Source organism: Nicotiana tabacum, chromosome 3 (assembly GCF_000715075.1).
Source record: "Nicotiana tabacum cultivar K326 chromosome 3, ASM71507v2, whole genome shotgun sequence".
In the NCBI taxonomy this organism is placed as follows: Eukaryota; Viridiplantae; Streptophyta; class Magnoliopsida; order Solanales; family Solanaceae; genus Nicotiana; species Nicotiana tabacum.
Genome location: NC_134082.1, coordinates 43,601,512 through 43,613,397, shown reverse-complemented (window position 1 = coordinate 43,613,397; position 11,886 = coordinate 43,601,512). Strand labels below are relative to the sequence as shown.

Here is an 11,886-nt window from a genome sequence, read left to right as displayed (position 1 = left end):
AACCAATAATCAACAATCAACACCCCAAACCTATAATCGTTCATACTATTCTATCAAACCTATCAACTCATATGTCATGAACTAGAATCTATAATTATTAACACTATGCTAGAATCAATTAGAGGGTGAAAACGTTACCTTTTTGAAATTCAATCCCCTTGAATTCGAGTTCTAGGGTTCCTTCTCTCAACAATGATGTCCCAATCGAATATCTAATGACATGGAGGGTTTACCCATGTTAATAAGATGTTGGAAAATTGAAATTAACTTAGAATCACCATTAGAACTTACCTTGGGTGGTGGAGGGATCCTTAAGGAGTTAGGTTTTTGAGAGCTTCCTTTTCTAAAGCAAGTTTTTATGTTTTGGGGCTGTGGGGGACGAAATGGGGCTAAAAAAACCACTCCCCAAGTGCGCCACCGCGCCCCTGTAGGCCCGACCGCGGTAAATAGCAGGAACACTGCCTCACGACCGCGGTCGAGGTCTGGGCGCGGTGGTTACGCCCTGTTCTGTAAAACAGGCATAATTTTTTGTACAGAACTCCGTTTGGGCTCTACAATATATCGTTGGAAAGTTATTTTAAAGGCCTATAACTTTCATGCTTTGCGTTTTCCCAAATTCCTTACACATTTTCACTAAACCCTGTTGGAAGACAGACCTTCTGCAAACTTAGTCGATTTTGTCGAATCTTATGCACCTCACTTTCCATCTTGATTTTGAAACAACTATTTTCGCCCATAATCCTCCCGATGGGACTTCACATGTCCAAAATATAAGCTTACTACTCCTTTTACTCATTTATACCTAAGCCGAATTTACGGGGTGTTACAATTACAGTCTTGTCGAAATTAGCATTTGACCAAATGACTTCTTAATTATAAGAAAACTAAATATACAATTGTTATTTAATAATCCCAAGTCCTAACAGCAGAAAAGCTCACAAAATTGAAATCAAACACTGAAGAGCCAAACAGTGTTGTCCTTTCCCAAACTCCAAAGGATCACTTCACCACAATCCCTCACTAACATAGCCCCTATTAGCCTGCCCATTTCTTCTTCCTAGAACCCTCTATTTATATAAACCCTTGTCCCTCTTTTTCCTTTCAGAGTTTTTCTCCATAGCCACAAACACCCACAAGGAGAGAATCATTTGATCCCATCATGGCTCATTCAGCTCTCTCTCAGGTCATTTTTCTTTAAAAAAGTTTCGATTTTTATCTACATTTTTTGACTTCAAATTATGGATCCATCTCAAGTCTTGAGCTTTCCTAGTTCTAAGCTTCCTGTCGTCGTCTCTTCTGTATTTATTCCTTGATGTTCCTTTCAATCCTTCATCTCTCTTCTAATAATCTGGAAACTTCAGTGTATACTTGGCTTTTTAACTTCAGCAATCTGATTTACATTTGATCCCTCGGGTTATGCTTTATATGGTCCAATTCCTGATTTTTTTTGGAAAATCAGGATAGTAATTTGAAGTCGTTGCCACTGTCTTTTACTAGTAGTTTAGATGGACAGCTACTTGAGATAATGAAAAACTTGGCATGTATTTCAGATTCTTTGCTACACTACTTTAGGATAAACATATAAGGAAGATTCAGCCATTTAAGATAAAATTTTCTGATTAGTTTTTGTATTGGGTTTTAGAGGATACTTTGGATTTTGACTAGATTTTGCGTTTATGCATGCAGGTGTCAGTTGCTGTTCCTCTGCAAACGGATTCATCTTTTAGAAGATCTACTTTTAAGGTTCTTCATAATCTCTACTTTTTCCTATTTATTTCCATGTCCTAACATATGAACTTGATGGAACTGTACCTTGACTTTACAAATAATTGGATTTGCTTGATATATGTTTGATTTGTTTTTCTCAGAAAAAAAAAAGATTTTTCGGAAAAAAGTACTTCCTCCATCTCAATTTATGTGTTTGACTAGACAAGGGATATAATGAAAAAGAAAGATTTTCAAATTTGTGATCTGAGTCAAATCATAGGCATCTGTGTGACTGTAAATTATTTTATTAAGCTAAAGTGAGAAGCTAAATACAATTAGTGTCAATTCTTTTTTGGAACAACCTAAAAAGGAAATTGTGCTTCATCAAATGAGACAGAGGGAGCAGCTGTCTTAGCTTGAGTTATTTAACTTTGAGATGTTGAAAACTCTTTACATCAGAAGTATGATGGACAATTGTATGGTGTAGGGCTAAGGTGTCTGAATGTGTAACATGGGTTCAATTACATGTTGAGTAGTCCAATTGTTGGATGTGACAGTCAATGTGCCTTTTCCTCCCCTTTTTTTCTTTTCCATTTATCGTTTATTCCTCTCCCATCCACCTCCCTCCTTGCAATGCAAACTGAAATCGATCTTGATTAAAATAGGCTTTTCAACAATGTGCTAAGTTTTGGAAGACTTAATGAAATGATATTTTGCATCAACATGTGTGTCTTTTACGCTCGGGCTTGCTCAATCTTCTCTTAACTAATGTTGCTCCATCTTCATGCTCGTGTAGATCAGAAGACAAATTTAATGGTTCTATCATGCTAAATATCTTAATTATTCCCAATTGATTTGCTTCCCTTAACCTTTTCCATCCTGTAACCAGTAATCGAGAATTTCATGACTAATTCCTTCTGTATTTGAGTGTTGCTTTTACTTATTCCTCTTGAGTCTAAGTCATAAGTATGAAGAATATTATGATCTGCATTTCGGTATCCATCGGCAATTTCCAAGGGAGTAACTGGATTCCTGCATATTCACTCATTTATTTCATGGATATTGGCTTCTGTATATCCTTTTTCCTGAAAAAATGCAGATATCACGTGTTACATAACTCTTAGCCTGTCTCTAAGCTGTTCAGTCAAGAATCACCTGAGAAAATGTGAAGAGAGTAGTTTGTTTTCTCTCTATATGCGGGATGCTCTTTCTTTGATCAACATATATGTGCTAAAGCCTACTTGTTTGCATATTCTAATTTGTAAGTCTGCTAAATAGGCAAATATCCTAAAATATGTTTTTTTATAAGTAACTTATGCATCGTCAGGTGCATTGTGGTCATAAGTCAATTAGATGTCTTCGATTGAGCACGTTTGCTCTTCATTTCTGTTCTTTTTGTTGCAAAAACATATATTGGTATATGTATCAGCATGATTGTATCCTATATATAATATTGGTGACCGTACAGTTTTTAGATTCTCCTTGCATAATTCTGGTGCATATATCTTTTTGCATTCAAGAACATATATTCCTTCTTTATCAGTAAAATAATTATTTGACGGAGAATGCAACATGCACCAAGGTGAGATAAACTAAACCAGAAAATGAATAAAGAACAAAAATCATGTGAGTCGAAAGACCTACCTATGGCATAAGAGGAAACAAAAATGAAGTAGGAACGCATATACACTTCCTGTTGCTGCTTCCATCAGTTGATATCCACATATTTAGTTTTGTATGTGTTTCCTGATCTATTTAATCACATGTTTTATATGTTCACTAACAGTTTGAAAATGATTTGACTCAACTAAAGAGTACAATTATGCATTTCATTGTTACAGGCTACAAGCGTAACTTTTAGTGATAGATCATCATGGATCTCTATGCCGCCTATCGATCTAAAAGCACCACGATCGAGAAACCAACACATTGTTTGCATGTCGGTGCAACAAGCTAGCAAAGCCAAAGTTTCAGTTTCACCTTTATCACTTGAAGATGCAAAAGAACCACCATTGAATATTTACAAGCCCAAGGAACCATACACAGCGACAATTGTCTCAGTTGAGAGGCTTGTAGGCCCAAAAGCTCCTGGGGAGACTTGTCATATTGTTATTGATCATGATGGCAACCTTCCTTACTGGGAAGGACAAAGTTATGGTGTCATTCCTCCTGTAAGTTCTAGCTGCATATTTCCATTATTCTTTTGAAAACCTTTGTCGTTTTGCCTTGATTGAATCTATATATGATCAGTCATATAGCTTTTTGAATGAAATCCATGTCTTCTCTTCCTGCTTGCTTTACACACATCTCCATTAGTTGGACTCCATTTTGAAGGACAACCACATGCATTGTTGTTACTAGCAAGACATTTGTGATTTGTCATTAATATGTTGGCTGTAATGTTCTTTCATTTGCTTGATTGTCTATTCGAATGAGTGCTTATTTCTTATTTGATGGCAATAAAAAGACAGAGTTGCAGGCATGTCTCAAAGATTTCCTATTCCATCAATTAATTTGTTGTCATTTTTGCTACTTTTCCCTTTTGACATCCCAATAGACAGAAGTCGGCCCAAAAATTGTACTGTGTTACATCCTGTCTTTGCCCTGTCATGCTGTAAATGATTAATGTATGTCAGCTCCTGCATAGTAAGATGCTTTGTTAATTGGTACTATTTACTTCTGGCCTACGTGAAATGAAGCTTATGCATGTTAATATTAGAACTGAACCTTTTTGTTGTTTGGCCTTTTCATTTGCATTGTGAAAATAGAAAATGTGCTGTAATCATGCTTTTAACCTAATTTTCTGATTTTTCTAATAACAAGCTCGTCTTCTTCCTTGCTAATAGCTGAGTATAAGTTCTACGACCATCAGTCTTTCGGAGCCTCACATCTTAACTCATTTCAGGGTGAAAATCCTAAGAAACCAGGCAGTCCCCACAATGTTCGTCTATATTCAATTGCATCCACCAGATATGGGGACTCTTTTGATGGGAAGACGGCCAGCTTGTGTGTCAGACGAGCTGTCTACTATGATCCTGAGACAGGAAAAGAAGACCCTTCCAAAAATGGTGTTTGCAGCAACTTTCTGTGCGACTCAAAGCCTGGTGACAAAGTGAAGATCACAGGTTAAATCCAAATAATCCTTTTACCGATGTTATTCAAAGAAGACTCATACCAACACTACTCGTCTTCCATGCATTGCATTCTAAAATTTTCATCTCTGATCACATTAATTGCATTTTGGCGCAATGAGTAGGTTTTCCCAAGCTTTCAAAAGAGTGAAAAGGAAATGATCTTTTAGGCAGCATACTGTTGAAAATTGTCTTGTCAACAGGAAATTATGTTGTTCAGTAGACCATTTAGGTTGTACGCATAACAGATTGAAGATATCTGCCTTTTCCTTGTGTACTTGTAAATTCCAGCTGCTATGCTTATTTTTCTCCTAAGGGGTCGTTTGGTTCAATTGTGGGATAAACAAGGATATCCCATGAGATTAGCTATCCACCTTCTATATAGGATAGCTAATCCTACCATTTTGGTATAAAATTTATCCCACCATTAACGAATACCCACAACCAAACATGGGATAAATACAATCCCATGTTCTATCTCGGGATTAGTATTCTTATCCCGGTAATCAAACAACCCCTGAGAGTAAGCATCAGAGTTTTGTCTGGCACTCTCTCTTGAATTTTTTACCTTGACTATCTCTGATCATATGACAAATCCATAAATGCCTATTTTGTACTAGTGATTTCCTTGCTATTATTTAGAAAGGACCCTTCCCTTAGTCTGTTGTATGGTCCTTCTTGATTTAACATTGGCATAACTAACCCTTTTGCAGTTGCAAACTTCCCAATAAAGAACTTCTTAACTCAATGGTGTTCCTACACTGTCACCTTTTGCTCCTAACCATGTGCTTCTAATAAATAAGATACCCTGCTGAGAATTAAAATTCCTGTTGATACTTCACATCTAAATAGTCTCTGTCATTTGGCTCTTGGATTCTTATAATTTGTTGGTGGGTTGCATATATAGGGTGAAATACTTGAGATTCAGTTTTGTCCGCCATTGACCACCCTTTGGATGTTTCTGCAGGTCCTTCTGGTAAGATAATGCTTCTACCAGAAGATAATCCAAATGCCAAACACATCATGATTGGAACTGGAACTGGTGTGGCTCCCTTCCGAGGCTACCTTCGTCGTATGTTCATGGAATCGGTTCCAACTAAGTTTAATGGCCTTGCTTGGCTTTTCCTTGGGGTTGCAAACACTGACAGCCTTCTATATGACGATGAGTTCACCAAGTATCTCAATGACTACCCAGGCAATTTCAGATATGACCGTGCTCTTAGCCGTGAACAAAAGAACAATAAAGGGGGGAAGATGTATGTCCAGGATAAAATTGAGGAATACAGTGATGAGATCTTCAAACTGCTGGATGAAGGGGCCCACATCTATTTCTGTGGGTTGAAGGGGATGATGCCCGGAATCCAAGATACCCTGAAGAGGGTTGCTGAGGCGAGAGGTGAGAGCTGGGAGCAGAAGCTTTCACAGCTCAAAAAGAACAAGCAATGGCATGTTGAAGTCTACTGATCAAGAAACGTCAATCGTTGCATTTGTTTAATGATTATTGATTGTTGTCAAGTGAACTTAGCAAGCAGTTTAGATGACACATTGTACTGCTAGTAGACATAAAAAGTATTCAATGCTGCAAGGGAAATGAAATAATAACTGTTGGTACCTTCAGGCAGTTGATACTTTGCACTTCTGTATTTCTTTTGCAAATATCTCTGATAGGCATTTCACAGCTGCTCTATTGCAAGGGAAATAATAAATTGCTATGAGTGCTTATTGTTGCCTGTGTTTCTGCAAATGCTTGGTTGTTAATATATTGTAGCTGAAATGAAAGCCAGGAGAGGGACTAAGCTGCACCACACGTTTCAGCTTATTTTATCCTCAGGATGGAAAAAGTGCTTGACATCAAAATGAGTGGTTTTGAGTTCTGTTGCACAGGAGTAGGCGTTCAGGACAATAGTTGAAAAAAAACAGTATATGGATTTGAAGTAGAAAAAGGTTTATAGAAATTTAAGGTTTAAAAACATTATGTGTGTATAGAAGGGCAGCCCAATGCACTATTCCGCTATGTGCGGGGTCCGGTGAAGGGCCAGACTATAATGGTCAATTATATATATATATATATATATATTGGTTTTCTACTTGACGTTTCGTACCTGCATTGGGTCTAATTAAATGCTTTCACAAGTCTCCAATACATCATTATGTTCTTTTCTAGAAACATTATATATAGACTTCGATGATATCATCACCAACCACTTTCCAGACAATTCTAAAAATTTTACTCAAAAGAGTGCGCAAATTACAATAATCAGAAAGTCTGCAAAAGGATACAATCAAGTGATGATATCTAATTTCATTTCTTCTAGGTCTAATTTCTTTTGTTGCTAAAATGGTTCTTCTAGGTATATAATAGTATTAATTATTAAATTTGAAGATAGAAGATATTGAGGTAGGAATTAGGTTCATAGAGTAGCATATTCGGCAATCCTAAAAGTTGGTATCAATATTTAAATTTTTATTGACTAGCTACCAAATCATAGCATTAGCAATACCAAGGCTATTATATATAGACTTCGATGATATCATCACCAACCACTTTCCAGACAATTCTAAAAATTTTACTCAAAAGAGTGCGCAAATTACAATAATCAGAAAGTCTGCAAAAGGATACAATCAAGTGATGATATCTAATTTCATTTCTTCTAGGTCTAATTTCTTTTGTTGCTAAAATGGTTCTTCAAAGATACAAAAACTCAATGGTTCTTCTTCTTCTTCTTCTTCTTCTTCTTCTTCTTCTTCTTCTTCTTCTTCTTCTTCTTCTTCTTCTTCTTCTTCTTCTTCTTCTTCTTCTTCTTCTTCTTCTTCTTCTTTTTCTTTTTTTGTTGCTAAAATGGTTCTTCTGGGTATATAATAGTATTAATTATTAAATTTGAAGATAGAAGATATTGAGGTAGGAATTAGGTTCATAGAGTAGCATATTCGGCAATCCTAAAAGTTGGTATCAATATTTAAATTTTTATTGACTAGCTACCAAATCATAGCATTAGCAATACCAAGGCTATTAATGCCATTAGCATGGTTAAAGACAAAATCTATCTTTAAAGTCCGTTAAAGTTAAAAAATATGGAAGATATTTTTGTAAATAACTAATTTTCTTTAAAATTATGTAATACATTTTAATTTTTAATACACCAAACGACCCCTTACAAGTATAGGTTCATAGAGTAGCATATTCGGCAATCCTAAAAGTTGGTATCAATATTTAAATTTTTGTTGACTAGCTATCTAAAAGGTAATTTTGACAACATCGATTTCCATTATAATAATATAATATGGTCCACCCCAGAGATATAGCAAAAAGTCAAACATGTTGAATGGCATGACACATAGAGCAAATTTTGATTCATCAATAATTTTGAAATGATAAACATAAAATACCAACAAATAAAAGTAGATATTGGTCTAAATGAAAACTTTAAAGAAGGTTACATGGTTAATGAAAATAAAAATTAAATAGAAGACGACTTACTATCGTAGTTGTTAAAATTGGTCCAGGATATATTCAATTTCAATCGCATTTGACTTGGGTTTGTTTAGTTTAATTTATCTAGTCATTTTGCAACATATTGAGTTAGTAGGAAGCATTTCAATCCTTGTATTATTCCGGTGAAAATATTACGGGCTAGTCAATTTTCGGACTGGTAATTGAAAAATAGCCAACGTTTGCAAAATTATTGAAAAGTAGCTATTATTTTGCTCAAACACGGAAAATTCCAGCATAATGTATTGGAGATTGATGCACTGGTGTATGAACTTACATCATGACTCTAACACACGGAAAATTCCAGCATAATATACTGGAGATTAGAGCACCTGTGTATTATGCTGGAAGTCGAGTATATTATAATACTGGAGATTAGAGCACCTGTGTATGAATTTCCAGCATATTATGCTGGAAGTCCAGTATATTATTCTGGAACTCCAGTATATTATGCTGGAATATTTTTCCGAATTTTGAACAGTATTTTCTTTCAAATTTATCTTTACATGAAGAGTGACTATATTGCGATTACTTTTAAAACTATGATTATTTTTCAATTACCACTTATAAATCTGGCTATCATTCCGTTGACACTTTGTTTTCTTCTTGAAAGGCCCTAGGCGATCAAAGACCGACGATTTTGAACCTAATTGATTGAAGATGAAAATTTCTCTTAATTAGCCAAGTTGAAGATTAATTCCAATGGTAATAACTAATACGTCTTTCTCCCCTAGTTTCAGCAGGAAATATCAGTAGATCATTACTTATCGCACTTGAATTTCGCAAATAATTTGTAAGGATTAGGGTCAAAAACCTCTTATATACGCCCTTATAGATTGTTTTATTTGGAGGAAAATTGCGGTTTAACAACACAAAAAATCCCACAGACAGTTCTGAAGATGATTTGATCACTTTCATGATCAATCAGCTGTTGGAAATAATTGGATGATTATAGAGAATATAAGGTTTAGCTTGAGGCGTGTCAAAGACACTATCCTTAAGGATATTTCGTCCACATCGAGATGAATAATATTAGCCGTATCCCCCAGGATTCAACAAGCTCTTCCAGTACAAAAGAAAAGAGAAGAAAAGTTTTTAATTTTTTGCACACCTTATAGAATAAGGGAAGAAATTTTTTTAATTTTTTGCGCACCTTATAGAATATGAAAACAAAAATATATATATAGTGCAAAGAAATGCACTTTCTGACATCAAATTGTCAAAAGCCATAAAGGCTTTTTAAAGCCTAACAAAACGTTTCAAACGTTAACATTCACAGTCATGTTGTTGCTAACTGACAAAGGTTTCAAAATAAAGGATTTAAAGGCTTTGAATGCTAATAAAAGGTATGTTATAATATTATAATAATGCTTATTAATCATGCCTAGTAATGGATAAAGAATATATTATAATTTTGTGTTATAGATATTAAAATATATTCTATTCATTAGTCTAATAAAGACCTACTAAAAAAATAAACTTAGACATCAATTTAAATATTCTTTTTGAGATATTAAAAATATTGTTATTATTAGTTTTTAACAATCTCCCACATAGCTCAAAAAGAATATTAAAAAATAATAAAATAATAAAGTATTTTGCTGGGTTTCATAAATGAGCATAATGCGTCAATTCGGTGTCTCTTGGATTATGAACCAGACCTAGATAAAATAAAATTAAACTTACAGAACAAATGGTGAAGTTCAGAACTTCTATGAACCAAGAATTCTTTTGTAAGTTTAGTGTCTTATACTCGCACACACTTTGTTGTTTATCGCGGTTTTGAGCTAATAGGCCATGCGCGCACCTGGTTTTCATGAGTGCTCTAGAAATTTTTTGCCATAAATTTCATAGGAGCGGCCCCACTCCACACTCATATAGGTCCATCCATCAAGTATATTCTGCAGCGCAATACACCACCTATAAAAAGGCTATGGATTATTGGATTAAGAGTTTAATAACTCAGCCTCTCATTACTTGCAGTCTTGCACTATATACACACACACCATAGGAAGTGACATAATTTAATAGTGCACATTTGATCAACTAATGACTTGTTATTACCCATATAAACCTACTTCATGTCTTCATGGGATCTCCAATCACATAGGTTGGGTTACCATCATTGTTGATATAACTCAAATTGGCAAAAGTCCCATTCCCCTTGATGTTTCAGATATTAATTTTCTTCCCAAAGGTTTAGTCAGAGGATCGGCCAAATTCACTTATGACTTCACATAATCTATGAAAATAATTCCATCTCTCAGCAGCTGCTTTATCACATTATGTCTACTCTTCCCATTAAAGGATTTATTTTTGGCAATTGCTATTGCAGCTTGGCAATCACAATGCATCGACACAGAAGGTGTCGGTTTAATTCCTAATGGAATACTCGCCAAAAGGTTCTTTAATCACTCGGCCTCATTGCCAGCTAATTCCAATGCCACAAACTCAGATTCCATGGTAGATCTAGCTATTATTGTTTGTTTAGCTGATTTACATGCCACAACACCCCCACCAAGCGTGAACACATAACCACTAGTGGATTTTGTCTCATCTGAATTAGAGATCCACTTAGCATCACTGTATCCTTCTAGTACAGTGGGAAATCTACTATATTTAATACTATAGTTTATGGTACCTCTAAAATATTTCATTACTCTTACTAATGCATTCCAATGATCATGACTCGGGTTTTGAGTATATCTACTCAATCTACACACAGCATATGCAATATCAGATCTAGTAAAATTCATCAAATGCATTAGACTACCAATACTTGAGCATATTTATTTTGATCTATAACATCTCCCTTATTCTTTTTTAATTGACTACTAGCATCATAAGGAGTGCTTACAGGTACCATATCAAATTTTTTAAGAGTTCTTTCAACATAATATTCTTGAGTCAACATTAAACTATTGCTATCTCTTATAATTTTCATGCCTAAAATAACACTAACTTCTCCCATGTCTTTCATCTCAAAATTAGAAGACAAAAAAAATTTGGTTTTATGTACCAAATCAAGGCTAGAACTAAAAATAAGCATGTCATCCACATAAAAGCAAATAATAACACATGTACCATCTACACATTTTGTATAAACATATTTATCTACTTCAATTGATGAAAATCCATCATTAATCAATACTTGATCAAATTTTTTATGTCACTGTTTAGGCGCTTACTTTAGACCATATAAAGATTTTAGCAATTTACATACTTTATTTTCTTGGCCAGACACTATATAACCCTCAGGTTATTCCCCGTAAATTTCCTCTTGCAAATTATCATTTAAAAATGTAGTTTTAACATCCATTTGGAGAATAAAAAGTTTATAAATAGAAGCCAAGGCAAGTAAAACACGAATTGAGAAAATTCTAGTTACAAGAGCATAAGTATCAAAATAATCAACATTTTCTTTTGGGTAAAACCTTTTGCAACAAGTCTAGCTTTGTATTTATCAATGGAACCATCAGGATTGAGTTTCTTCTTAAAAATCCATTTACAACCAATGGGTTTAGCTCCCAGAGGTAAATTAACTAAAATCTAAGTTTT

The 11,886-nt window shown here is 34.7% G+C and overlaps 2 protein-coding genes across 2 annotated transcripts; one reads left to right on the top strand and one right to left on the bottom strand.

Moving 5' to 3' along the window:
* Positions 1-957: 957 nt before the first annotated feature.
* On the top strand, positions 958-6,560 carry LOC107798204 (ferredoxin--NADP reductase, root-type isozyme, chloroplastic-like). Its single transcript, XM_016621174.2, has 5 exons — positions 958-1,183; positions 1,687-1,743; positions 3,549-3,878; positions 4,613-4,832; positions 5,806-6,560. The coding sequence occupies exons 1-5, from the start codon at positions 1,160-1,162 to the stop codon at positions 6,300-6,302; spliced, it is 1,128 nt and encodes a 375-aa protein (XP_016476660.1). The 5' UTR covers positions 958-1,159; the 3' UTR covers positions 6,303-6,560.
* A 4,179-nt stretch (positions 6,561-10,739) lies between these two features.
* LOC142176164 (secreted RxLR effector protein 161-like) lies at positions 10,740-11,093 on the bottom strand. Its single transcript, XM_075243248.1, has one exon. It carries the CDS (start codon positions 11,091-11,093, stop codon positions 10,740-10,742), a length of 354 nt encoding a protein of 117 aa, XP_075099349.1.
* Positions 11,094-11,886: the final 793 nt, after the last annotated feature.